This window comes from Nesoenas mayeri (genome assembly GCF_963082525.1).
Source record: "Nesoenas mayeri genome assembly, chromosome: 6".
Classification (NCBI taxonomy): domain Eukaryota; kingdom Metazoa; phylum Chordata; class Aves; order Columbiformes; family Columbidae; genus Nesoenas; species Nesoenas mayeri.
In genome coordinates, this window is record NC_137545.1 from 13511690 (window position 1) to 13539671 (window position 27982).

The window sequence follows — 27982 nt, forward strand, 5'->3', positions numbered from 1 at the left end:
TCTTGGTTTTTACTTTCAAAAGAGAATCATAACTTGCAGACAAACGAGTAAATATATTGTAGTGGGACTGGCTTACTTTTATACTCACTTCCGGAAGCATAATTGTCCTTATGGTTCCAGGTCTTGCCTTTAGAGCTTCCAGATTACTAAGGGTCTTGAACAAAAATATGTCAGTGATTGCAGCATACCTCGAACATAAACGCACCTTTTGAAACTTGCACCCCAATAACTGGAAAATTGTAGTTTGTATCTAAGAAGTTTGCATTTCTGGTATTTCTGCACCTTTTGTATCTAAGAAGTTTGCATTTCTGGTATTTCTGCACCTATCTTGTGGATGAACAAACACTCCTGCTCTTTTGATTAAGATAGAGAAGCATATAATAAAAAAAATTCTGAGACATCCAGGTGATTCCCCAGGGGAAAAAACAAACAAACAAAATAAAGAACCACAAAAAAGAGGGGAGAAATGTTTTATTTCTTTACTTAAATGTTGTGATAATTAACCTTTCAGACCTTCTTTATGTTTTATTCAGAAGTAGAATAGGAAACACAGCAAAAACCTCAGAGGAAAAAACCTTTTACAGGTCACCTTTAGTCTTGTGACAAAATAGCTAACTAGATCCAAATCAAATTGCAATAAATTGTTCTTTTTAGTTAGCAAAATATCTTGAAAGTTTCTGTCCTGGCAAGTCCTGAAGGCACACGAAGCTCACATTGGGTGTAAATAAAAGTAGTTGAATGCCCACCCTTTGGCCATCCCCTCGGTCCTCTTCTCATTCTGAATGTGACGGTTGTCTAGTGTGCTTCTTACGTTGACATATTTCTTTCTCTTTAATTTCTCTTTTTTCATGTAATTTGGTTTCCGAAAAGGCTTTTCAGATAGAGACCTCTTTTTCTTAAGCCTTCCTGCCTTGCAACAGTGGGTAAATCCCTTACCACTTGAGATGTTTTGCAGACTAATTCTAGGTTAGAACTCCCTCAGGAAATTAATTGCATTGTCTTGCTGTAGCCTTTCCCAGAGAGAGAAAGAAGGAATGTACCTTGAAATTACCTCTAGACTCCCAGCAGTAACAACTCCCAAAAGCATTAATTACTTGTACCCAAAAGGCCGAACCGAAGCCTTTTCAGGTTACAAGAAAAGTGCTCGGTGTGCTCTGTGCTGTGCCAGGTTTTGTGCAGCAGTTGGTCAAGACAGGAAGACCCCAGTCTTATTCTCACCTGTTACCCTCCAGAATTTCATTTCATGAAGAATAATTCTGGAGTAGTTGCAGGTATGCACATGGATTATTCCATAGTAAGACAGTGTTGCTCTTTCTTACTTCAGTTTTGAACACCAAAAAAAATAATGCTGTTCATCTACTAAGCGTGTGTGGCTGCACTGGGATTTGTTCAGGAGTGTTCCTTAGGCTTGAGTCCTGCCTTGGTGAGCACGATACGGCAGTGCAGCGTCACAGCTAAAAATGGATTTGTTTTTACCGTGGCATAACTCTCACTTCCCATTAATAGAAATACAAGTACCTTGAGTTCTTACCTCCAGGCAATTACTGGAGATTATCAGATAACTGGTAGGAAAGACTATAGGTCTTTGCATATAGTGGATGACACTCGTACAATAATTACCTTGCCTCAAATTTTCTTTTCTTTCTTTTTTACTCATGCAAAAATCACTTCTTTGAAATGTCTGGCTGGGTTTTTTTGGGTATTGTCACTGAGTTTTCCTCTGGTCTCACCAGTTTCAGGACATGCTTTCCTGTATTGTCTTCACTTTGACCATGTGAAGGCACTGCTGCCGTATAGACAAGAGATCGATCCTTGCAGGAGTTACTGAGCACTGATGTTCTTCATGAGCTGAAGGACTCAGGACAGCAATATCACTCATAGATTTCACATAGTGTTGTGAAATCAATTCCTAGACCTTTGCTGATGATGCTCATAGGTTGCCATCTTTTTGATACAGTTTCCATTTGAACTTCTCTTTTTATTAGATATTCCTCTTCACCTATACTTTGAAACATTATTAAGGAAGGATGACATCAAAGGAGAACCTGTTGATACGTCATCTTTGGGAGTATCTCCAGACAATGGTATGTGAAGCAAAACATTTTAATATTTGCAAGACTGTTTTTCATTTATTTGCCAGTACGTTCTGCCCTGAAGAGATTCAATTTATGAACTTAGCACAAAGCAGGTTATCAGAGAAGGTAACTGGCTAAGGCTTTAGGTGGAAGAGGAATCTCTTCCCAGACCACAGTGTCACATTCTCCTTTGTTGCACTGAAATGATCCCATCAGAGCCAAGGAGGGCACTAATACAAGTGGGGGCAGTTTGGACCATGGATTCTCTGCAGACACAAGTGCCTCACTGCAGTACTGAGTGGTTTTTGGATTCCTATCAGAAGTCTGGGTTTTTTTGTTCCATTATAAATAGCTCAGCAGTTAAGATTGCCTGTAAATTACACCAATGGAAAATAAGTTTTCAGCTTGATACATACATTTTGTATTGTAGACTATAATCAACATAATGTTTCTGTCAAGCAATGGAGCAGTGGCTGTTTATCTAGTTCCAAATCTCAGTCAGTGTCCGGAACATCAGACCAGCTGTCAGAAGGAAGAAAGAAAAGACATCTGAGTGAGACAGCAGTAGGTAAGAGAAAAATGGCATTGCTAAAGTCGGCACTACTTCTTTTAAAATATGTACTGTATAAATGAATTCATTATCACTGGGCTTTGAGAATTAATTTTAAGTTGTCTCCAAAAAAGATACAGTTATGAAACTTTACAGGAGTGAAAAATGGAACTTGGGATGTCATGAAAATAATCTGCTATTTTAAAGCACAGCAATCCTTCTCTTTCTTCTTGAGTATATTACAAAAAGAGACAAGCTTCTGTATTTTATTTTTGGAATACTCTTAAAGGAGACTGCTCAGCAGTCCGACTGTGTTTTTCTACTACTGGGTGTCATTATTCTTAATATGAAGAGGTTTTTTATAGTAGTCAGCGAAACAGACTGAATAACAAAGTTATCTGTCAAATCATGTGCCCAACCAAACATTTACTATTTCTGGCATCTGTGGTCAGCTATGTTTCATTTGTCATATACTGTGGTCTGGTTTCCCTCCAGACTGTTATGAGGACTTGTGGGTAGTCAGTGCTTATAATTCATGTTTTCACCATTGTTATCTTTGTATTTTGAGCCACTGAATCTCTACTTTACGTGGTAAATTAATAGAAAGTGCCCTGAAAGTTCTGCAGAATAATGTGGTCATTTAGGGACAAAAAATTCAGCATACCATTGTAAAGATAAATAGCATCTTACCTTTCCAGGCTATTAGAATGTGAAACCTAACAGATTCTGTTACAAATTCATTTATGTGAACTTCTGGAAAACTTTTGGCAAAATTCCTCACAAGACAATTGAAGAAGATACATCACTGAGTTAAGAGGACAAACTATGTTAATTTAAAAATTTCTCCTAAAAAAAGAATTAAAAGATATAAATGATGTGTTAACATCACAGAAAAAATAGACTTCTGTTGCATACCCAGGTAAAACTGCTAGTGTAACATTGCAATAGAGGTGGAGATATGAGAATTACTGCAGACAGGATTTAACAAAAAATTATGATCTATTAAAAAAAAAGAAGAAAAACAACAGGCAGCCAACCCATAACCAAAAAAAAGCCACAACCGCAAACCAAAACCATCTATCGATTAGAAAGTTACAGGACAGTAAAAGGCAGTTTTGGTCTCTGATTTACAGGAAGCTGTTCTTGTCCGCATCATTCCCTCGTGCACGCCAGCCCTCCTCTCGAGCCCTGTGCCCGTTTCGGGGGGCTGTGCCCTGTCCCCTCTCTCCAGCGATGCTTTTTCCATGCCACCCGCTCCCCCAGCTGGTCGCTGCTCCCCAAAAGGCAGATGCTGACACTGTTTCTTGCAACCAGGTTGTTTCCCTAAGCATAGAGTTACGCACACTGAGGTCAACAATTAGACTCACTTGGGAGCACTAGAAAGAGAGAAAACTCGTTACTACAAACCTTTAGAAGTTACAAGTTGTCTTCTGCCAATAGTATTTAGTTCTTTGAGCTAATAGAAGAAAAAAAGCAATCTTTTATCAGGAGGATCGTCGTTTCCCAATGCCAGAAAACTGCTATGTGGCGTATTCGTGAGTAGCAGCAGCAGTTCTAGCTTATTAGTGCTATGGTGTAGTACTACATATTTATTCCTAATTTGGGCTCTGTCTAGGAGAAATTATCCATGGGGAAGGTCAGCCTGATGAACAAGGCCAAAAATAAAAGCTGTGTGCCAGGGAGTTGCAGAGCTGCCTTGTAGATGAGAGTTCATGTCCTTGACCCAGCCTGTGCAATACAATCATTAGGATCAGCCTTACCTCTTTTTCCATGATGGAATACACTGATTCTGTTTATTAGATGATTTATTAAATCTGAGTTTTCTTACTGGAAATTAAGATAGAAGGAAAGCAGAACACAAGTGGTTAAATTCTGTATCCCCCTAAATGCTGCTTACACTGGGACTGAATGAGTAAACAAGAATTACAATTTGCCTGGAGCAGTGAACCACATGAACATCTAGAAAGTAATTTTATTTTTTACCCTTGCTGCTGGTTTTATCATTTATCGAGGAAGAAACCGCAAGTGAGGGCTTAGTGAACGGATATATCAGTGAGATGCAGCACTGTTAGGGACATTGAGGAGTGTTCCCCTCAGTCTCCCTGTGTTTGCTGTGTGTGTAGTCCATGGCAACTTCCAAAAAAAAAAAGGCAGTATGATTTGCCCATATGAAGCTGATTCCATGAGAAGAAATCCTTCGTAGAAGGAGAGGGATGAGTTTTGTGGAATAACAATGACAGGATGAGTAACAAGTGTTTATTTAGATGGCTTTTTTTAGTATTTGTTAAACCATAAGTGGTTAGCTGTGGGCTTCTAGAAATTACTTTACTATTACCATATGGAAAAATATCTTTAGTCTAATAGACAACAGTCGGTATCCATTTTTTAATTATTATTTTTTGTGATAGGCGAACATAACGCTAGATTTGAGACATTCTCCTTTCAACATGCAGAACCGGAATCCCAGAGCAGTTTTGCTGCGGTGACCAATGTCAATGCAATGTCTAAGCCCACTCACAGCACTTCATCACAGGTAAACCAAAAATGTTTCACTATCTTAACTGAAATACCAACAGAGAGTTGTGCAAATTAATGATCATGAAACACAGGCCTTTTAAGTCTAATTTAGTGTAAAATTACAGTACAGAGCATTTTTAGAGTGGATTACATTAAGTAACTTATTCCAGATTGAGTATGTGGTGTTCCTAAAACAGATAACTCGCTTGTAAAAGAATTTTGCAGATCGTATAACTGGAGTGTAAGTTTAGTTTATTGGCACTGGGCCTTTCATTTTTAATTTTTTTTCTAAATTTCATTAAATACACTGTGATTTATGTTCCAGATTTTACACAAGGGCTCTTACGACCTTTTTTTCTTGGTGCAGCTACATAAAATGACCTCACAGTGCAAATATAGTCACAGAACTACTTAACCCTCAGCTTCGCTATGTAAAACCTTTTGTGTGGAACTACAGGCAAAGTCTCTGGTATATAAATTTGCTGAGGAGCAGCACAGCTCTGGTTCCCTACAGAAACACACTTTGTTTTATTGGAATTCATTGAGAATTTAATACTAATAGTCAGATTTCAGTGCCACGTTTTGCTAAGCATAGTGGTACACTGGTGCTCTGGGCATTGTCATGTTTCAGTCGGGTGATGACTGCTGGAGAGCTGAGTCCAGATCTGCATCCTCCACACGGTTTTGACAATGCACATGCTTCCTTTTTACCCCTTCCTTGAACAGACCATCATCAAAGAATGCCTAAATGAGCATTTTAGAATAGACTGCTTCCATTAACATTCAGCTAAAAACTGAGATCTTGTCATATGGAATGTATCATGATTTAAAACTAAACTTTCTCCTGTAATCCAGGAACTTCAGTTTTTGACCCCCATAGGTTCCATGCACTAGTGGGCAGAGGACACCACCATGAATCTCAGTATGATCATAGCAAAGAAATCCCATTTCTGTCTTTTGCACACCTTTCAGAAAACCATTTTCCGTGTAGGCTGCTCTTCACTGCTAAATGTAGCTTCATTCTTTTGGAATTCTTAATTGTATCACACTGAAGAACCACTTGGGTTACGGGTTAGGAAATAATTATAGAAGGCAGTATCAACTTCAGATTTCTCATAAGTATTCAGAATTAACTGTAACTGAAATCAGGGAAAGGCAACTCCCACTGATTTCAGTAAGAGTTACGCCAGCAAGAAGTAAATCTCAGAGATGAGATAATTGTATGATTTATTGAGATTCTATCGGAGGAGGCGGGGGGAAGTCAGAAGTCATTAAGCCCGTAGAACATGTGTTCAAGTTACAGACTTTCTCCTCGCGCAGTTCTCATGTTTCTTGGCTAACATGTAGTTCCTATGATCGGAGCTGATGAATCTCCTCTTGTATTGATTACGTTACACAGCATAACTCAAGGAGGAGGTTGCGAAGTGAGAGCTCCTATGATATAGACAACATTGTTATTCCAATGTCGCTGGTGGCACCATCAAAGCTGGAGAAGCTACAGTACAAAGAAATCCTCACCCCAAGGTTTGTTCACTGACCTCTTTAGTTGCAAAGAAGATACCAAAATGAACATGAGAAGGTTAACATGTAGTTAGATAATTTTATAATTATAATTTAAGAGAACATCTTTAGATTGCTAAAACAGAGTAACTGATCTCCTGTGCTGTAATTCAGTGCCTTACTAGAATAGCAAATTGCCTGAAATGGCTAAATGCCGTTGTTCCATATTTCCAGTGTCTAATTTGTATTTGCTTTTATATTATCTTTAAAGCTAACAGTTGTCTGTTGGATAGCTTAAAGACTCTGTTGGCAAAATGAAAAGTTAGATACTTGGTTGGGAAAGGAAAATCTGAATTTTGGGCATCTGTTACCAGCACCTTAAATTTATAATTATTTTATTGGAAATAAATTTGGAACCACAAGCAGTATTGAAGAAGGAGTAACTAACAAGACAGTGTAGAAACAGAAGAGTTGTCTCTACTGCTGAAATAAACAGTTTTTATGTAGGCTAATTTTACTTGTCTCATTTCTAGCTGGAGAGTTATTGAACTCCAACCTTTAGAAGGATCTCCTACAGATGAAGAAGAGGTAGGCTATATTTTAATTAAACCACCAGTTTTTAATTAAACTAGATATAGTATATAATTGGGATAATTGGTATATATCTTCCAAAGTTACTGACTTCATGCAAATAATGGTAAGTTTCAAATTTCAAAAATAAAGTATTAAGTATCCCAACTACTCGACCATATGTTATGTGACAGAAATGTGAGTATTTGCATTAATAACTGTTGTCCCTTGCTGTCAGCATGCTTGGTGCTCCCAAAAGCTCCCTTTGGTCAGGCCTCCACCCCCAGCTCCTGGGCACTGTGATGCTGGGTCTCCCAGTGCAGCTGTCAGGGCTACCTGTGCGGTAACGTCTGTCCTTCTCTCTCGTCCTCTTTGATGGCCAGTTGCCATGGCCTCTTGCTCTTCAGGAGGGAATTTGGCATTTTGCCTGTAGGCCCAGCAGGTTTCCTGTATTTTTTTTTCACTGTTCATTTTCCCGCAACCCTCTTGTCAGGAGAAAATTTTTCTCCTTTCTGCTTTGTCAGGAACACCGTAACCTTCAGCATTTCCTCCTGCTTGCCTGTTGAGCCAAGTTTGTACATCAGGTGCTATGATTGTTTCTTCCAGACATAAGAATTTACCTTTTTCTTTCAGGGAATGTCTGTCGACTTTGCAACTGGGGGTCTCTTTCTCCCCTCATCAGGGCATCAAGGCATTTCCTAATCCCAGTGTGAACGTACCAGCAGGTCTGGTCTCTGAGCTGGTTTTCTGCCCTTCCAGTCTTTTTGTGGCTCCTTTTCTAGAAACCTGCCAGTTTTTGCCATGTCTTTGGACATCTCTGGATTCCCTCCAGGGAGAGGCCACTATCTGCTATTGTAATGTAGGACTTACATTCACCTTCATCCACATTATCTGTTCTCAAGCTTCTTTTTCAGAGAAAATCTACAACCAGGTTTTCGATGCCTTAGTAGTAGAAAAAGATTGCACTTGGGTAACAGCACAGAAGGTTATACAAAACACAGTAAAGAAATTAAACAATTATCCCACTGCCTTGGGGCAGAGAATACACTCTCCACTACGGCACTAGCTTCCTCAGAGCTACTAGCTCTGTAGCTGCCTGCCCCATGGAAATGAACCTTTCCTTTTGGAGGGCATCGTGGTCTCAGCTCTCTGCCTAGTGTAGTTGCACTCATTTGGCACCATACTTTTGGGTCGGAAGTGAAAAACTTACTCTGTCCCTGCCTTTTCTCACGCACTTGAGAAATCTTGTGAAATCTGGTGGTCTGATGTATGTCACCTCCACCACCGCCTTTTGGTTTGATACCATCTCTGCTAGCAGGAAACACACCTGATATTCTTTTATAGTGAGAAGGTCAAATTACATACACAGGAGAACTCTACTGCAAGGATATTTAATTAAACCATTTGGAGAATAACTAATAAGGAAGCAAGGGCGCACTGTCCCTTGAGTTCATTGCTCTCTCTTCGTCCTGGTATCTGTGGGGTAAAAAAAGAATTTCAACGGTGATTTGCCTTTCAGGGCTTTGAGAGATGGGCTTGGAGGACTCGGTGGATTTCTTGTTTAGATCTTGGATCCCATACAAATGACTCGTCCCACATACTTTGCTAAAGTATTTTGCTGAAGGGACTTCAAGGTGACTCTCTGAAGCTCCTGGGCTGATCACTCATTTAGTAGCCCCCCCCAGTACATTTGTATTTGGCATGACTAGTTGATCCTGTATGATTCATCCTTTGGCCAGGAAATAACTTGAGTTCACAATAAAGCAGCTTTGCTTCCCGCTGTGGTCCACTGCTCCTGTATTGTCTGTCAGCTGCTGGGTAGAATGAGAGGAGAGATGTCAGACAAGAGAAAAATGCTAAAGATCTTGTTTGTCTAAATCATCCTTTGCCAATTTTCTCCCATTCTATGGGGATCGTCTTAATTGGTTTGGAAGTTTTTCAGAGTACTGAGAAAAAGTGGTTGTCTGATGGGAATTCTTCCACTTCCTTGCATTAGGTTTTAGGCTGAGTTGGATTTGTTATTGAGCAAGCTTGAAAAAAGACAGGAGAAAACAGCAGCGTTACCTTTTGCATTTGCTGCGCTCATACTCTGACACTCTTGAAATTGTTCCTTGTACTGAAATCGAAGCAAGCTTCACTAGATCATTCGTGAAGGACAAGAGAGAGCAAAATGCACTTTTATTTTTATATAAAGTAAGCTTTTCCTTTGCTTTCCACTGCAGAGCATCCTGTGGTGGTACTGCATAATAGTTTCTTTTTTGCCTATCTTCTGCATGGCTAAATCTAAAACTTTTGGAGGAGCCTTTGTGTGAACCAGCAGTTAGGGATTTCTTCCACTTGTTATCTTCTCCCCCTGCTTCTCTCTGTTGTTCATTTAAAGGCTTTCAATGCAACAACCTTCATCCGTGCAATAGGCTTGCACCCAATTTCCACAAGTTACAAAACAATGTGGGGTCCCAAACCGGTCACGCTCTACAGGAGCCACATTTCCAAGGACGGGAACTCAGCACTTCATGAAAATCAGGCCTATTCACCATGCCTTTATTTGAGTACACAAAGCTTACCTTTTTCAGGTGCCTTATTTTTGTTTCTGGAAATTTTGCTCTACAAGGACAATTATAACAGTTGGGCAATGCAAAATTTAATCTACTATCTGTCTGCTCTATTACTAGCTCTAAAAATACTTCATTTTATTCTGGAAACAGAGCGTTTGAGTTTCCTGTAGGAATTTGGAGTCCGTTATTGCTTTAAGGCATGGGAGGGTGTGGCGTGGGGTTTCCTGTTTCATTTTGTTTTGTCCAGGTTAAAATTTCTGGCAAGGCACAGTTGTAAAGTAATATTCAAGTTTTATTTTGTAGTTCTTTTAGTAATGACAAATATTTTGGAATACTTCTGTGCGTAATTAGTTTTGCATAAGTTTTCATTGCTTATGACTCAGTGTTTCCCATGAAGCCGAAGACTGAAACACAGACTTTGTTGTTTTGAGAACCTTTCAGAAATACTCCTGGTGCTATTCAACATTCATACACAGTGTCTTGTAGCTTAACTAGATGTGATGGGGGGATCCAAATCTTAGTTTGCTTTAAGCTTTTTCTTTGAGTGAAATCATTAGACATGCCTCACAAACAGGCTTTCCTAATAGTCTTTTCTCTCAACATCACTGCCAGATCCATCCACTGAGAATTGACAGTTCTTTTGTTCTTTTCCAAACTAAACTTGGGGGGGGGGGGGGGGGGGCGGGAATCAAATTTCTCTAGTTATATGAATTAACCTAAGTTGGTGGAGGAAATATAGAAAGTGTTAGAAAGCTGGGGAGGGGCAGAGGCTGTCCTGAACCAAGTAGAGGCCTTTTACTCTGTAATGTGAATTTTATCCCTATATTTAAGGATACTTTCTAAATAAGAAAATGTATCACTTGTTATTCTTTAATGAACAGGGTAAAACTAATTTTAAATAAACAAGTAGCTAAATCTGCTATCACCAGCTATAGAAAATGAACAGTAAGGCTTATTTGTGTATTTTTCAAAACTTTGCTTGGAGAGGAATATGGACTTTGATTTTTGAAAGGAAGCTTGTTATAAATGAAGTTTCTTCCCAGCATCAAAAGCTTTGGCAATTTGCTAAGAAAAGTATTTTCAAAGTCACAAGTTTTTTTTCAAAATTATCTTTTGTTTCCACTTCAAAGGAAATCTTGCATTTTCCCTGAGGGAATAGCACTTTTGTAGTTCATAAATTCTCACTTTCACGCCATACATCATTGACCTTGGAAAAACAGAATCTGAACTGAGATGCAGCCCCACACTGATGCCATCCAAGGGAGAGGGCTGGTGAATTCCACAGAGAGGAGGAAACCCTTCAAGTTGGCTTGCATGAAAGGAAATGAGCAGCTAACAAAGTGGTTTGTGTTTAACATAAATAAAAGCAATGAGGAGTCTTCAAAAAGCGGTCATGAGATGGGCAAACAAAGCAGGCCTGTTTGGCTGATGGTGCAGTTGAGCGCTGGGCTGAGGAGGAACCAGGCAGCTCGTTTTAGCGAGCAGGTCCTGCAGCTGATTCAGCTCGCACTGAAGTCTTGGAGATCCTTTTTGTTGGCCCAGTTAAATGTCATTGTGGGGCCATAGTTTGTGATCGGCTACCTCAGCTGGAAATGTGCTCTCTGGCAAGCAGAGGGCCACTGCCAGGATGTTGACAGCAGCATAAATGCTTTGTAATACTTTGTGTTTTTATCCATAACGATCACGAACGACCTCAGTGCTGCAAGGCTTGATGGAAAGATTGGCTTCTGCAGAAAGGCTCCGGGCTGAGTTGTCTGCAGTGGAGCGCTTCCAGCTGATGACATAACCTACATTGTGCGCTCTATCTGGCACTGCAGGGGCAACTCCGCGTTTAGTTCTGTATTTTATCAGACTCAACCAGAAGATGAATGGTGTTATTACTTGCAGAACAACACCAAGGATTTTGCTTTATAGAAAATTTTATTTATTTTCCATGACCCCCAGATTCTTGGTATAATTCTTGTCCAGGACTAATCAGGCTGTGCTGCTTCATAGCTCCTATGACCAGAAATTGTTCTTTCCTAGAATTCATCTGGTTTTGAGTTGGGAGTTGCTGGCAAATATCCATGGCTGCAGCACTCATATGCTTTTGCCAAGCACGGCTTTTCAGGTGAACTTTGAAGAGGTTGAGTGGTTTGGAGCACTTTGAAATAACTCAGAGCTGTGCTGGAGGGGTCCAGCTGTGTGGGGAGCGAGGGGGGAGGACTGCAAAGTGCTCCTCACCCTGCCAGGTCTAAGGAACAAACTGGTGTGCTGCTGAGGGAAAAGCGAAGATGGCTCTTTCAAAGTGAAGATCAGACGCGGTAGCTACATTTGAGGAGTTTTACCTAAGAAAAACCAGCTTTTGTTTGGCTATGAGCAGTTGAAGTGTGCACACTAGGGCAGTTTTAAGCTCTGCTGGGGTCATGCAAATCATTTACTAAGAAATAGTCTCTTCACAGCAGAAGCCATTTTCTGCTTGGTTTCGTAGCAGGAATGCGGCACCTCAGGTTTCCTGAGTTCCTCTCTGTGTGGAGCTGTCGGAGTCCTTGGTGATCTCAGACCTTTCTTCGTGCTTAAAGAGCACCTGGCAAATCCTCCTACCTCCAGCCTCCTCCTAAAGCAGCCTTGGGAAACTCCTGGAATTTTTGCTTACCTCTAGTATGTGCTTTTAATACTACCTTGATTTTGCAAATTAACACCTGTCCTCTTTATTTTCTACCTCCCATCATATAGAAAAATATCTTAGTTGCATGGAGGGGTATGTTTTCTATATCAACCATAGACATGCAAAACAATAAAGTGAAGGTGACAGCATCCCATATACTAAAGCTTTAGTGAGAGTGTAAGCTGAATATTTTGATGTGCCTGTATACTGCAAGCACACATTGTGTTGCCTCGTTTTGTTTGGTGAACAGACCTTTACAGAATTATATATAATATCAGATGCCTTTGTTTCTAGTGATGTTCATGATTACGGCAGCACTATCCCTGTATTTCATTCCAGATAGAAGATCTGTCAGATGAAGTTTTTTCCTTACGTCACACGAAGTACGAAGAAAGAGAGCGAGCGAGGTGGTCGCTGTGGGAGCAGAGCCGCTGGCCCAGAAGGAACAGCAGGCAAGTGTATTGACTTTGGTAAGAACGTTCCTGCTGAACCACTGGTGCTTGTTGTTGGTACAGCAGTTTCAGAAATGCTGTCACAGAGAACTTGGAAAATGAGGGAACTCCTCATTAATTAACTCATCAGGGACAGTACCAGGTATGTTTGGTTTTGTGGCTGGAAAGAGAAGACCGTGCAGTTGTGCAGCATGCGGACTTAAAGAAATTGGGCATGTTAGTGACCAGGTATTAGTGAATAAGAATCTTACTCCCACACCGAACACACAGCTCTGATGGTTTCTGCCACTCCCAGTTATTGTGATTTTAGCCACCAAGTGCCCTTCTTCACTCACCTGACTTAGATGGAAGTCCAGTGCGTTCAGAGAAGTGTTACTGAAGGGTCCTGGGCTGTGTCAGGGACCATATGCTTAAAAAAGTCACTGTGTGAAAACGCTAAATTACCACAGGCTGATGCAAAACACATCAGAATGAAATATAAATCCTAAAAGTCTTGCAAAAAGTAGTGCATATAAGAGCAGACATCATAAAGTTGTATCTGCAATCTGGCTCTGGGAAAGTGATTCCCATAAATCACAGAATCTGTCAAGACAACAAGCATCCCATAAAAACTGGGATAAGTTTTTCTGCTATCTCTCATATCCTTGTGTCTACTCTTGGCTTAAAGTGAACCATGACACCATGAATAAATATGCAAAGATAGCAGCTTTTAATGCAGAATAAAATTAGAGCTAAAGCATATTAAGGAAATTATATTTTAATGAATTTTGAACCTAAAGAAAACTGTACTGAAAAAGACTAAACCCTTTGAAAAATACAAGTCCTATATGTGCCCTTAATTTTGGAACACTATGAACTCCTTGGTGAAATCTTAGTGCTATTTGAATTCAGAAGTAAAACTGCCATTGACATGAGCAAGGTCAGACTTCCACCTGGCATTTAAGATGCATGCGAATATTTTATAGCTAGTTCAAATGTGCATAAAAGGTGAGGTCAACATGTTTAATCTTATTAACCAAATAATTTTGACTGCTTTGGGGATGAGTCCAGGCAGAGATGGGAAGGCAGAGCCTAAGGGCCTGATGTTACTTCTCCAGTTACTCTGGTGCAGTTTAGACTCCACAGGCTCCTGTGGATGACCCAGTGTCCCCCCCAGGTGTGCACAGCCCCCAGCTCACTGACTTCTTTAGTCCAAAATTAGGGTTCCAGTGAGTATGTGGAGTAACGTGCAGGAGTGGGACCAGCCACCAGCTGTTGTGTAACCTGAGTGTGCCTGTCCCAGCCCTGTTTCATCCGGCTACCTCCTCTACACAGCACGCATTGCTTTGGCTGTTGACAGCAGGCTTGTCAAGAACCATGTGTGTTTTCATCTGCTCTTTTGATTTAAATAAGTAGAGTGAAGGTAGCACCCGTGGAGAAACTGAATGCTTTGAAAAGAAAATCTAAACTGTTGCTGGTGATGTGAAGGGGCACAGAGTATCTTTTAAGACTTGTCTCTTATCCTACCCTAGGTCTTACAGCAAAAATGCTGATGGACGACACAGCCAAGATGCGGTGCAGAAAGACCATCACAGCAGCTCTTCTGCCTTGCAGCCTGGCGCTGCTGAACCTGCTCCTGACCCGACTTCAGAATCCCACGGCTCTGTTTGTTCAGGGATTCCACAACTCTATGGGGAGAGCCAGGAAGCAAAGGTGGGTGTTTTCAGTGGCCTCGGGTCTCCTCTGGTCTTCTGTGAAGGCTATCTCCAACCTACAAGAACCCGAGCATACCCTCCTGTCTCAATAATCACAATCTCAGGCTGTCACCTTAGTTTATGTAGTCTCAACATAGCGCTCCTGTTCAGAACTACATTGCTGTGCTTTATGAATTAAGTCCAAGCTTTGTTAACAGGTAAAAAATTCACATATTTTAGAGGTGAGGATGGCATCCCTGGGTTCAGGGATGATGGATCTTTTATGAGGGATAGTGACCAGGGTTCCAGACAGGCCTGATCATTATGGCATCAGGTATCCTGATAGTCTGGCACCGTGGAAAAGCGCTTCCCCCTGCCTTCCTGCACTGTGCCTGTTCAATTGTAGCTCTGTTACTAGTTCAAAACCATACGAAGCCAGCTTACACTCACAGCTGGTGTCTGGCAGTGTCATATTCTTTATCTGAAGAGCTCTGCAAACATTGTCAAGACAGACACTCATTTGTTACTTGATAGCAGATCATTCTGCACATAGCTAATCAGTTCAGACTCAACTGAAATCCTTTTTTCCCCCCTCTCTTCTCTTTTTCCACTCTCACTCCTACCCTTCTGATTCCTTTCAGTCTGGGCTGTGGGAACTTCGAGTTTTTCCACTAAAAGACGAAGAGGTAGAAGCTTTACTGTGCCAAGATCAAATAACAAATCAGACTGAAATGTCAAGTGCAGCTTTCCCCAGTGACTCTCTCTCCACTTCGTGCACACCCGTTGATTTGGCAGACAATGGCCATCCAACAAGAAAGCAATCTACCGAAGAGTCAGAAGACCGCGAAAATGTTTGCCTGGGAATCAGCAATACAAGAAAACAAAGGTGACAGGGAATAATGTGGTTCATTAAGAAAGCCAATTAAGGCGGAGAAAAGCGTAAGGTAAAATCTCTCTTGTTCACACAGCGTATGACAACACAATTCAAAACCTATATGTTAGCTGTATATAATATATTTTCTTTCTTGCTTTGTAACAGGCAGGATAAATCCCAAAGACAACACTTTCTTCTTCCTGAAACCCAAGAGAAAGTAATTATTTCAAGCTGGAAGTCTAATATTCCCAGTGTCGGGAGTGGGCGCACATAAATTGCTGGCACCATTCACTTTCTGTTGTCATATTGCCACATTTGTTAATAATCATCCTTTTCTGTTCTGTTTGTTTTCAAATGCATTTCTGATTCTAGTGGATTCTGGTGCAGCAGGATATGTTGTCTACCTTAACCAACAACTTAACTGAACACAGAAAAACTACTTGAAAAAACTAGTGGGGAGAAGCAGCAGCCTCAGATAATTTTCCTGTGTGGCCTGACCATGGGGCAAAAACCTGCCTCTCTAAAGGCGTGTGTAACCCACGTGTAAGGTAAGGGTAGGTGAGAACAAGCAGTTTCAGAGCAGGTGTTCTGGAAGCTTTGCATCTAGCTTAAAATCTGCACGCAGCTCCCCTAGTTCCAGGGCACGTTTCATGTAGATGTCCTCCAGCAATAAGATAGCAATAGACCACTGCATTTCAATAGCCAATGTATCTGCTACTCAGAAGGTAGGTTTCTGCTTCAGTTGTGTGAGCATAGAGAAACAGAAAGAGGAGTCTGGTCAAATCAGTGATGCAGCTCTGGCAATATTGTGTTTTGGGTCATCTTACTTCCTTAGTCCTTCAGTAGCTAATGAGGCTCATCGTATTTTGCTTTAATATGTTAAAGACAAAAAAAGTCTTGTTCCAGTTCCTGTACAGTGCCTTGTAAGAGTCTCATAAGTATGCTGACATTTGGTGACTAGCTGAAAAGGAAAAGGTGATTGATGCCTAGAAGACCAATAAAGAAAAGAGCCCCAAAGCTTTCCATTGCGATTCCGGATAGATTTTTAATTTCCCAGCGAGTTCACAGTAAGGAAACACAAACAAGTTGTTTAAACTTGCATCTAAATAGCATAGTTCAGAATGTATCTGCAATCTCAACAGGTATTAACAAAGATTAAATATTGAATGTAGGTATAATCCATCAACAGGGAGTTTTTCTGTGTAGGACAGTTGAAGGCAATTTTATAGGAGTCTGTTTTTGTGCAAGATTTTCTTCCACGTGTAATATCTGGAATGGCACTGGACAGGTGACCCAGTTTTAGTGTCAAGTTGGGGGTTTTTGGTCAAAATGACAGGAAATATACACTGGGCATCTGAAAACAGTTCAGTAATGTTTCAACACTACAACCTATTGCTACATTGTAGTTTATTGCACATTCTGATTATTTTTTTAAACACTTTTTTAACACTGGTTTGTCTTAAACTTGAATCTTGCCTCAATGTCTGATACAATAATCTTTGATGCAAGGTTGGTTTTTTAATTAAAAGTTATTTCTATATATGTTGTATGTAGTCTGAATTTGATGGCCTTTTAGAAGTGAAGAAATAGCAGTAATGCTTCCTCTCAGCATAGAGACCTGCTTGGCCTAAGAACGGCTTTGTGCGCACACGGCAATGGCAGTGGCGCTGAGCTTGCCTGTCCTGCTGAAGCTGCGTGGGTGCTGTGAGGCTGAGCCCCCCCGGTGGCTGAATGCAGATGTGGATTTTTCCATCTCATCCTGCATGTGCATCTGCTGCTGGGAAATGGTTTCTGAATGTTTTGTGTCTCAAATGTTTTGCAGGTCTTTTCCATACCTGTATCCATACATGAAGACTAGCCTTGGTGTAAGGTCAGGCCTTCCTGCTCTGTCTGATCCCTGGGGCAGTGTGAGGACTTTCTGCAATTTAAGAGAGGGGGCAGAGCAAGGGAACCATCCAGCTGCCTGCCTTATGTGTCCTGAAGGTGCTGTCAGGAAATGGAAATGCAATCCCAGAGCAAGACTAGACTGCAGGGTGGGAACGAAAGGGTGTTAAAATGAGGCCAGAAAAACCCGTGCAAATGGAGCTGGATTAACCAAGCTTGGGCAACCTGGTGGGGTGTAAAGCCAGCTGTGGTGGGCTGGTGAATCCTTCTGTTGCTGTTGGGTCAGTCTCCAGTGTCTCAGGCAGCTGCTTGTTACCTTGCCAGCTGCAGGGGCTGCACAAGCGGCTATCAATAGGAGCAAGGGTAAACATGTTTTCTTTGTCCCCTCCTCAGATGTTCTTGTCAGCCATTGTGGGAACCAGCTCATGCCTCACAAGGCAGCAGTAAAAACACTAGGCGAAGACAGACCAGGCAGCCAGGAGACTGAAAAAAATCCCTGGAGAAACTATAAAAATGCCTACTTGGTCACTATCCCACCACTGTCAGAGGTCTCTTCTCCAGCAGCTGCCTCTCAGCTGGCTTGACCTGTGCCAGCAAATGGCAACTGCCCGAGCAACTGCACGGCTGGAGAACTGCGCCAGAGCATTTCTTCCCCCCACTCCCCCACCACGGGGCTGCTCACCTGCCAGCAGGTGAGGGGTGACCACGAACAGGCTGGGTTTGCATTGCTCACCTACTTGCAGCACCCATTCATCTGGCAGGGGCAGGTGGAGAATGCTGCGTGCACGCGTCAAGGGAGATGCTTTTCGGGAAGTCTCAGGCTGTGCTCCTCACCAACAGCACCCCTGATATCTTCTTGCAGCAGACCAGGCCCTGCGCCCTGCGCGCTGTCTCTATTCTGTGCGTCTTTGCTCCAGCCACTGAGATACGCGATTTTTCGGTAGCCCCAGGGCTTTTTTGGTTTTGCATGAATGCCGGTGTCATGAGGAACCCGCTGGTGGTGGGAACAGGCTGAGAGATCAGAGCCAGGCTAATGCTTGAAGCCGTAAAATGTGCAAGAAACCTCTGCTTGTTGTCCTTCCTTTTTAAAGTTTTAAACAAGAAAAGAAAAAAAAATGCTAACAACAAACCTGTTCGTCTTTTGGCTGTTAGCTATGCAAACAGCTGTCAGTGCTGCTCCCAATGCCATGGCTGACAGTATTACAATGGCTGATTGTGAAATACCAACTTAAACAAAATACAAGAACCCCCCCCCCCAGCTGCCTCCCCCAGGAAACTCAGGTGTTGCAGCCTCACAAAGAAAGCCATTTTCCTTGTGCTTTGTTTTCCATTTCCAATGGAGACTTTTTTTTTTTTAAAGCCGCTTATGATGTTCTGCTCCCTGCTGCTATGAGGGTTTAAATGCTTCATCTCTGCATCAGGGCCTTACTGGAATGTAAGCACAAGTACAGACTTCTAAGCCCTATTAAAATGATGCTCTGTGTGTGTGTCTGCTGCAGTTGTTTATCTTGCTCAGGGATGTGTGCTGTACCATCCTGTGGAGCACACGTCCAAGCCCAGCCTTACTCAGCTACGTCAGAGTTTCTTTCATCCTGTTTTCCAGTGCAGACAGAGCCTCTGCTCTGTCAGATCACACCGGACCACTCTGGACCATGGGTCTTAACACCACCGCACTCTCCTGTGTTGCTGAAACTGCTTTACTGAAGTACTGCAACATCTAACAGCCCTGGGGTTTATTTGGCCCTGTGGACACTGCACAAGCAGCTCTTCTGTTTTTTATGTCAGTGTTCAAGTCCTGCGGCTGTTGCACTTCTGCTGTGGGGTTACGTTACTGAGAACAGCAGACAGGCCTAAACAGAGCCTCACAGATCACTTCTGTTCATGTGTATGGACAAGACACTGCAACAGTCTTAAGCATTAAAAGAACAAATATCATTAGTGTTCCTTCTGTGGATGCTCTGTGGTCACTAATACATTTAACCTTAGATGCGTAAAAAGCTGCTACAGTAATAGTCACCTGCATAAACCCACCTGGGTGCGATTTAGATAGGAAGAAGCACTTGAGTAATTATACTGTGTGTGTAGTTTCTCTCTCTCCCACAACACTCCGAGATTACTAAAGTGCAAACTACCAGATTTAAAACAAAGCAACTACAACCTGTGAAAGACAACATTCCATGCTCAGATCAACACATAGTACTGTCAGTTAACTAGCATGACTTCGGGATGTCTGACCCCCCCAAATTAATTAGGGAAAGGAAAAAAAAAAAACAACTCACGTAGAAATAGTTTGATAAACCAGCATAAGGTCAACTTCAGGAGACAAGGATGCTACAGCTGGTGTCCTACTGCTTTCAATAGCATGAAAAGCCACACTTCCAAATCCTAAACTGACGTCTTCATAACCTGTTGGTGGCTGTTGGCCTGCATTTTAGATACCAGAGCTGTGATTGTTTCTCTGTACCGCTACATCAGACTCTGCACAGGTTTTTTTCCAGAAGCAGGAATAAGCTGTTTTCATGCATCTAACAGCCACTTGACTATTCATTACCTTTCCCAAGCTTGCTTTTGGCAAACCTCTTCTGCATGGTGTCTTCAGTGCAGTAGGTCTGGACGACTCCATTTTTTTATTTTGCTAGTTCTCAAATGGGGTTGCAAGTGGAAACAGGAAGCAAAGACATTTGTTCACCTAACCCACAATTAACCACACAGGAAAAAGTAGTTTAGCCATTTCAGACACTTGTCTGGCTTGTAGCTCCTCCTACTTGATGGCAGCAACTGCGGCTGCACCACAACCATCTCCTTCCACAGCCACGGAGCAGAGGCCAGTCTGTGGGACACCTCATAGGGCCTGGGCCTAGACAAAAGGGGTTCTTCAGCATTTGGCAGGTGACATCTGTCTTCTGGCCTGTTGCCCTGGGGCAGCAGACGGTTTGCAACCCTTCTGTAATTACAGCTTAAAGGGAAAAATACCATGAAATATTAAAGGAGTCAGCAATACTAATTAGAGCCATGGGAAGCAGGTGTAGCTAAAATGATCTGCTCAGTTCTTCCTCTAGTGGCTTGTAACTCTCAGTTCTCACCTGCCCTAACAGGCCAGGCTGCGCAGTCAGCACAAGCAAACTGCAGGTATGAGAAGTATCTGGTTCATAACTAAGCAGAGCATTAAGCTGTTTCACAGAGCCATCTCCACACAGCACCTTTCAACCCACATACACGGAAATCACTGCAGTACACAACAGTCCTATACGTTGCCAACTTAGTCATTTACTCAGACACAAGTACAAGCCAAGGAGGCTGTGGGTCACTATACAAGTTTTTTCCAACTATCTGCAAGGTTTTAAAGCACCAGCCTTCTGTGGAATCCTGTCACTTCCAGGGATTTCAGGCACAGCTGTCTTAACTGGCTCTTTGAAAGGTAAATGCAAAGGTATTTCTCACTTTATGTCCTTGTAAAGACATTGCACGGACTTGTTTGATGTTCGACTTAAGTAGGTCTAGTACCTCTATGCAGTAAAAACAAAGAAGAAGAACATGTCTAGCATCTGCGGGATTTTTTTATCCCTCTTAAACAGCGTTTTTCCCAAACCTGCTCCCCAAACCACTCATTTTTGATAGTCAGCTCAAAGGAGACTTACCACACCAAAGGGAGGGGTGTTTAATGTAGATATTGGAAAAGTTTTGTAGGAATGCACAGATCAAATGACAAAATACAGACAGCAGAAGGCAGTTTGATTAGTCTCCTCCACAAGAGAGAGTGCTGTGGTGATGGCACACCCTTCTAGCAAGCAAAAAAATAACTGTAGTTCAATCCAGCCAGCATTATAAGTTGTTCCACAAAAAAAGCCTCCACAGAATCAAGAGACGGGTTCAAACCATTTCATTTCCAACCATGAAAGACAGCCAGCCAGTTTATCACTGCTGCTTGCTTCATCGCAGCGAAGGAATGGTTCTTCTGTTCAGCAGCAACAATTTTCCGTAGTTAATGCTCGTCCAGCCTTCCCTTACAAGAAATAAGGGTTCTGGATGCACAGAGCCTTCCTGAACAGCGCTTGGGCAGGTTTCACCGATCCAGACAGCGCTTTTGAGCTGCTTCTGAACACACATTCCTTAGAAGATTGATCACAGATCTGGGATCTGCGCTCTTCATAATAGCACTGCCAGATACAATCATATTTGCACCTGCCTGAAAGACATTAAACACCCACTCAATAACACAAAACAGATCCACTTCTTTAAGAGTTTTCTTGCGGTAACACACATAGGGAGGTGGTGAATTCTCGGCTGGTAGGCAAACGAGCACTATTTGTGGGACACAGGTAACACACATCTAACTACAACCACAAATCAAGTTCCGGAGACAGCTCTTCCCCAAATCTTCCTCATTGCCCCTATTTACCCAAACAAAACAACTCCACCTTAGGGGAGGCTTCGGCAGCCCCTATTAAAAAGGCACAAGTCTCAACCTCAAGTACATTTTCATATCAAGCTTCTACTGTTCCCTCTGAAAACTAACTGTCAAAATGCAACTCCTCCTAAGCTTTATTTTGCGAGGGACGCTTCAGTCTCCTAGCGCAGTGACTGAGAATGCCGCTCCACTTCAGCCTCTTACCTCTGCACACTTATGGATGGTGTCAGGTCCAACTCCTCCATCCACTTCAATATCCAACGAGGGAAACTGTGTCCTCAGCCACTGAACCTGAGAAACAGCAGAAAAAGGAAAGCTCCGAGATCCACACTTGGCAGGTACAGTTATGTATCTCTTGTTACACACACAAGGTTTATCTACTTTAGCACTATGCTCCATGCTGTTAATTAGCTTTAAGCTCAGTAAAGAAGAGAAGCTTAGTTTACCTTTGGCATCATGTCTTCCATAAATTTCTGCCCTCCGAATCCAGGTTCTACCGTCATCACCAAAGCCATGTCTATCTGATTGGCCCAAGGTGCCAAGTGTTCAACCGTAGTGCCGGGTTTGATGGCCAGGCCAACCTGCCGGAGGCGACACAAAGCCAGCTGTGCCTTAGGGTGACACTTATGCCAGGAGAAAGACTGGCATGAGCTGGGTACAAACTCCTAAGGAAATAACTACTGTAAGTGCAGCAGGAACAGGCTGCTTTAAGTAAATTCTGGAATCTTAGTGCACAAATAGCATTAGGGCTGCACGCACCCATCTCTGACCACCACAAACAGCAGGGTTTGGTTTTTATTAATCGGCAGAAACACACTGGTTGGTTAAGCCAAGCTCAGCGCGCTAGTCCAGGCCTGTGCGCCCTCACCTTCATGCCGTTCTCCCGGATGTCTTTGATGAGCGCCCCCGGGTTGTCCGCGGCCTCCAGGTGGAAGGTGTACTGGTTTGCGCCCGCGACTGCCATCGGCTTCACCCACTGCTCCGGCCGGGCCACCATCATGTGCATGTCTGCGGGGGAGCGCGGTCAGCAGCCGCGCCGCCGCGGCCCCCGGCCCGGGCAGCCCCCGGCCCTTACCGAAGAAGGGCTCCTGGCCCAGCCGCTTGCGCAGGCTCTCCACGACGGGGTGGCCGAAGGTGATGTTCGGGACGAAGTGTCTTGGGGCCGAGGAGAGAGACCCGCCCGCAGGTCACGCCGAGCCGGGGGAGGGGGGGCCAGGCCGCCCCCCGCGCCCCCGGCCCGGCCCCGCCCGCCCCCGGCCGTTACCCGTCCATTACATCCAGGTGCAGGTAGTCGGCCCCGCAGTCCAGCATCCGGCTGCACTCGGCGCCCAGCGCCGCCAGGTCGCTGTTGAGGATGGACGGCCCGATCCGGCACCCCGACGCCATGGCTGCCGCCCGCCGCTCCGCGCCTGCGCCGCCGCACGGGCTGCCGGGAGCGGGCCGCGCCGCGCCCCCCGCGCCGCCCGCCGCCATCTTGGGGTGAGGCCGCACCGGCTCCTGAGCCGCCCGCGGGGCTCCCAGCGGGCACTCCCGGAGCCCGGGCCCGCCTGCCTGCCCCCGGCATCCAGCCCCGCACAGCCGCGGCCTGTGCCACAGCGGGTGCCACAGCGGGTGCCACAGCGGCACTGCGGGCGTGGGAGGGGAAAGCCCCTCTGAACAGCCCCCCTGGGGTGACGGGCCTGAAGCGGAGGGGAAAGAAACAACAAACAAAACCAAACAAAAATCCCCAAAAGACCCAGCACTTGTTTAGACCGACGTAAGTTCCTCCACAGCATGTTTTGTTACTCTGGAGCGCAGCTCCAGCAGCGGGGCTGGTCACCCCCTGCCGCCACCTCACCCACAGAACAGTCTCCACAGCAGCGTACAGAAGTCTGTCAGGAAGGGAGAGCGACGCGTTGTTGCACAAGAGGCTTAAACACGAACTTTTGTCGTCAGACTGCTCTGTATTTAGTCCTTGGGACAACGTTTGCATAAAATGCTGAGGCAATGGGACCAACCGACACACGGACAAGACTTGCACAGCCCGGACGTTTGTTGAGCGTGACATGCGCTTAAGGCCTCTAACACTATTGAAGCAGCATTGTTTGTCTTCACAGCAGAAATACACCAGTTCTGTTACAGAGGTACTGGAGGACAGCACAAAACCAGCTAAAGTACATTGTATGCGCCCTGTTAGTACAGTATTAAGTGCAACTGATATGAAAGTAAAACTCAGGAGAAAACAGGCTGACTGGTCTGCCTGCCTGTTCCCTCTCTCAACAACCAGCCAACAAAACCACAGCCATCTGCCCGGCCACCTGGATAAAGATAAATTACGGACTACATCATTTATAAGCTCCATTGATTTCTAGCAGAGTAGACATTAAAACAAGGCATTTTAGTTTTTCTATGGCTTACTACTGCATGTTCACCGGTGACAGTGGGAAACCTGAATGGAGACATTTATTACATACACTGAATTAAATTAAGCAAATCACAGTTATTTTTCTCATCCTTAGAATACCATGGTGATGCATCTACTTTTCATTATGGAAGATGCTCCCTTCTCATTTTCAGCAGAAAAGGTCACTCTATAAAATGCACCATGAATTCTGTGTGTGTTGTGTCCCAGCCATCTACTCAGTTTGTGCCTGAACCTCTCCCCCACCCCACTGCCAGTAACTCAGCCTACCTTGGGATTTGCAAGTGAAGCCGCGTTTCCCCTCATTTGTGCGTCACTGTTAATAATAAAACTTAGCATCTGGAATTTAGCATTTCTTTGAGTGACTTCCAAGCTAGGAGCCAATCCAAAGCAGGTAGAGGAGATAAGAAGCGGTACAGCGTGTTTTGCTCAGCAGAGGAAGCGGTTTGTCATCCAGGACACACACCAAGCAGCAGATCGAGATACTGCCATCCTCACTGAACCACCTCTCTTACAAAACTCTTTAAAGTTGCGTTAGTACACCACCTATATATATATACATGTATGGCGATATAGATGCTGCCTTTTTAGCCCTGCTTTTCCCAAGAGGTGCTGAGGGTCTCCATGTCTCAGCAAAGCAGCGGTAGCAGAGCACACTCAACACCTCTGAGCCCTGGACAGAGATGGCTTTTGCTGTATTCAAAGGTTTAACGTGGGCACAGCTCTGGTCACATTTGAGCACTTGGCCAAGGCCGGGCAGCGCAGCCCAAAGGCTCCATAGGTTTCAGCAGGCTGAAACCCGCCATCAGGTACGTGGTTAATTTTCCATGCAACAGTAAAAACTGCATGCTGCACTGGAGCAGTGAGGCAGTCGTTTGTATGGCAGTATTTTCAACAGCCATTTCAGAGCTGTTGAAGGGAGATGCAAGTCTTTTCATTGGAGATGGACAGGAGGATATAATTCTGTCTCCTCAGTAAGGCTGTTTTATGATGCGTGCGCCCAAATTGCAAGCCCTTGGGAGCCAAACTGGTAATTAGCACATTCTACAGACTCTCAGGGTGATCTAGAAGATTTTCCTCTGCACAATATGATTATAAACTCCAGTTCTTTTAACGTAAGCTGAAAAAGGCAGTATAGGATTCCCAAAGCAGAGGGTAACTTTGGGCGTTGCTTATGATTTCATGGTTTGTTTCACAGCTGTTTTGCAATTTGCCTGTGAGCAGCTAATGGCTAAATTCACATTTCAGCCTAATTCCATGATGCTGCAGCATAGCCCATAACTCAGCTGTGACTTAAGCTGATCCCCCACAGGGATCTCCACCTACATATAGACTTTACATATGTCTATATATCTCTAATACTTGCAGCCGTGAACATTGCATACGTAAAATGGAACTTTTTTAAATACAATCTCAACATGCCAAAAATAGACTCTTTCATCAAGCTTCTGCCCTGCAATATCCATCTTTTGTTTACAATGTGTATATATGTATATATATATATTTATATATAGGAACATGAAAATACCGTAGATAAATATTTACTTTAAATCACTATATCTAAGTACATACGACAGCATCGGTGGAGCAGTTGCTAGGTACTGGAAGGTCCACGCATTCCAGATGCGGTTTCTTGGGGTTATTTTTTAAGCTGTGGAGATGAATTAGTACATTTAAGCAGGAGAGCATGGGCTATTTATACCATGTGCAGCCCACTCACCCCCTACCCCTCTATATCTGTGCACAGCACGTGCATTCCTTCTTATGGTATGTACTGTATTTAGTTTTACAGAGCAAATACTTCTGTAGCACAAGGGCAATATCTTACAGAGTGGAATGAAACCAACAAAGTAAACTCAACTAAAGTCTGCAGCGCCAAAAAAAACCCAAAAGTCTTAATTGCTCCATGGTGCTTACCATTGCTCTGCAAGTTAGAAACAATGTTTCCAGGCTTGTGAAAATCAAGCTTTAGATTGGTACTTCTTGTAAGTGTTTTCACTGTCAGTACCAAGGCGTAAGAGCCTTGGATTCAGCTACTATATAGTACCCCCCCGCTCTCAAAAAATGCTACAAAAATAAATCTTGGGCACAATCTCTAAAGCAGTTTCTCTTCTGTCTCACACAGAACAGCAACCCACTTACCCAGCGAGCTGCTGCTCACAGCACATGGCTGCCAGATCAAGGTTTCAAGGACCACGTATTTGCCCACACACCCCTACCCTGAGAATTTTGTAAAAATTCTCTGTTCCTGTGGTCTTGCCCTGAACTGAAATAGATTTCACAAACTGAAGGTTGCCAGTCTATAGCAACTGGCTGTTAGCTATTTTCTGCTTTTGGATAATAAAGTGCTCTTGTTTTAATTATTTACTAGCTACCAGGGAACTCCAGGGAGAAGGTATGCTTTCTCTTCCTCCTCCCACTACAACACTACCCTCAGAGTTAAACATGAGATTCATCTAGATCAACGTCTGTCTCCCCAAGCTCCACATGCGTGAAGCTGAAGTGAGTGGCCAGCAAAGGGTTCTCCATCCCGTTGTCCTCACTGATGTGCAGGACAGTGTCCCCGTGCTGCAGCAGGCTGGTGGTCTCGAGGCCAGCGTAGTCCTCGGTGTCAGAGAGCTGTGCCGGTGGGGTGCTTTGTGCCGTTGTTGGCCGGGACTCCAAGCTCTCCTCTTTCTCCTTCTCCTTCTCAGCAGAAAGTGCCTCGCTCTGCAATTGAGAAAGACACTGGTCAGGCTCAGAGAAAGTGGGAGGGAGAGGAGAAAAAAGCAAGAAAACATCTATAAAATATCTTCTCATTTGGAAATACTTTTTACCATAAGGAGCCAGGCACTGGCAGATTTTAATTCCCTAAAGTTTTGCCCTAACAATAATGTATTTTTGCTGATGAATCAAATTTGCAGCAATTATCAGAAAGATTATTGGATTCGGTCATTAACACTTCCTCATATAATTTTTTTTAGTGTATTCTCAGGACGAGTGTCTTCGCTTTTTTCATGGCAAAGGACATAACTCCAACAGACACTAGATATCTGGGGGTATAAAAGTGATCTCAAAGTCACTGATGTGTTGATGACTGTGATTGTCTCTGCACTGTCCACGGTGGTGTCCAACAAAGAAAAATGTTAGACAAGCAATTTCTTTTGCTAAAATGGTTCTGAGGTTTTAAAGGAGTCCTTCCTTAAGGACGCATTTCTCAGAGAGCAAGCTCTAAAAACCCGTTGATGGAAACTTGCGCTGGTAGTCCGGAAGGACTACTACATGTGATGGGAAGATGGAAAGGGAAGATGCAGGAAATATATTTGCAAATTAAGAATCATTGCGTAGATCTAGAACTGAATGGTTTACAAAAGCAGGGGGTCAACAGGAAACTCAGCCTAGAGAACAGACACACAGAAGAGTTTGATGTCTTCACTCACCCACCAGTTTTTGTTATAGTGCTGTAATGCGTCAGTCATATCCCTATAAATCTGCCCTGCAACTCTGATGAAGCAGCAGCCAAACGCGCAGGATAAAACCGTCAGTCCCATTACCTGGCCGCTGGCCTGGCTGTGGAGATCAGCTACGACGATGGCTGGCGAGGAAGTCAGCACGGGTTTAGCTGGCGGCTCCTGCTTGCTGGGGGCCGGGGGGCTGCTGTGGCTGCAGCCCTGTGCCTGGGCTGCCGGGGCCGACGGGCCGGCGGCTGCTGCCTCGGGCTGGGCCTCCGTGAAAGTCACCGACCGCTTCTGCTCCACTGAGGGGTACAGAGCCCAGAAAATGGAGTATTAAAATGCTACAGTTTGGGAAGGAAAACTCAACAAGAAACAAAGAGAATCGCTAGAGTTTTTACAATTAAGACAAGAATCATGATTCATTCCATTGTTATAAACTGTC

At 43.6% G+C, this 27982-nt stretch overlaps 3 protein-coding genes across 14 annotated transcripts in view; 1 reads left to right on the plus strand and 2 right to left on the minus strand.

Moving 5' to 3' along the window:
- Positions 1 to 19882, plus strand: part of KANSL1L (KAT8 regulatory NSL complex subunit 1 like) — a 66462-nt gene extending 46580 nt beyond the window's left edge. For 4 of the 7 annotated variants that reach the window (XM_080346569.1, XM_080346575.1, XM_080346574.1 and 1 more), the window contains 9 exons: positions 1986 to 2084; positions 2506 to 2643; positions 5034 to 5158; positions 6542 to 6666; positions 7176 to 7230; positions 12754 to 12866; positions 14378 to 14558; positions 15181 to 15483; positions 15579 to 18656. In XM_080346569.1, the coding sequence (XP_080202695.1) occupies positions 1986 to 2084; positions 2506 to 2643; positions 5034 to 5158; positions 6542 to 6666; positions 7176 to 7230; positions 12754 to 12866; positions 14378 to 14558; positions 15181 to 15429 (1085 nt within the window). In that variant the 3' untranslated portion in view covers positions 15430 to 15483; positions 15579 to 18656. Of the gene's footprint in view, positions 1 to 1985; positions 2085 to 2505; positions 2644 to 5033; positions 5159 to 6541; positions 6667 to 7175; positions 7231 to 12753; positions 12867 to 14377; positions 14559 to 15180; positions 18657 to 18900 lie in introns of those variants that run through there. The other 3 variants (XM_080346570.1, XM_080346572.1, XM_080346573.1) reach the window with 3 other exon arrangements.
- Positions 19883 to 20182: 300 nt separating this feature from the next.
- On the minus strand, positions 20183 to 23099 carry RPE (ribulose-5-phosphate-3-epimerase). 4 transcript variants are annotated; one of them, XM_080346577.1, is made up of 6 exons: positions 22970 to 23099; positions 22781 to 22860; positions 22574 to 22713; positions 22152 to 22286; positions 21910 to 21996; positions 20183 to 20253 (listed from the first exon to the last, which is right to left on the minus strand). In XM_080346577.1, the coding sequence occupies exons 1-6, from the start codon at positions 23089 to 23091 to the stop codon at positions 20248 to 20250; spliced, it is 570 nt and encodes a 189-aa protein (XP_080202703.1). In that variant the 5' UTR covers positions 23092 to 23099; the 3' UTR covers positions 20183 to 20247. The 4 variants fall into 4 exon arrangements, with proteins under 4 accessions (XP_080202703.1, XP_080202702.1, XP_080202705.1 ...); XM_080346576.1 differs by lacking the exon at positions 20183 to 20253 and adding an exon at positions 20837 to 21483; XM_080346579.1 differs by lacking the exon at positions 20183 to 20253 and adding an exon at positions 20837 to 21483 and having other exon boundaries at positions 22981 to 23092.
- Positions 23100 to 26545: 3446 nt separating this feature from the next.
- Positions 26546 to 27982, minus strand: part of UNC80 (unc-80 homolog, NALCN channel complex subunit) — a gene marked incomplete at both ends in the record, with an annotated part of 127149 nt that continues 125712 nt past the window's right edge. For all 3 annotated transcript variants that reach the window (XM_080346916.1, XM_080346914.1, XM_080346915.1), the window contains 2 exons: positions 26546 to 26815; positions 27640 to 27842. In XM_080346916.1, the coding sequence (XP_080203042.1) occupies positions 26546 to 26815; positions 27640 to 27842 (473 nt within the window). The remainder of the gene's footprint in view (positions 26816 to 27639; positions 27843 to 27982) is intronic.

Excerpts from the sequence above, each read along its gene's own strand:
- RPE (XM_080346576.1), bottom strand. The coding sequence starts at position 23,091 with ATGGCGTCGGGGTGCCGGATCGGGCCGTCCATCCTCAACAGCGACCTG. Across the intron at positions 22,861-22,969 it reads CACCTGGATGTAATGGACGG|ACACTTCGTCCCGAACATCA; the intron begins GTAACGGCCGGG and ends CTCGGCCCCAAG. Across the intron at positions 22,287-22,573 it reads TCCGGGAGAACGGCATGAAG|GTTGGCCTGGCCATCAAACC; the intron begins GTGAGGGCGCAC and ends CGCCTCCGGCAG.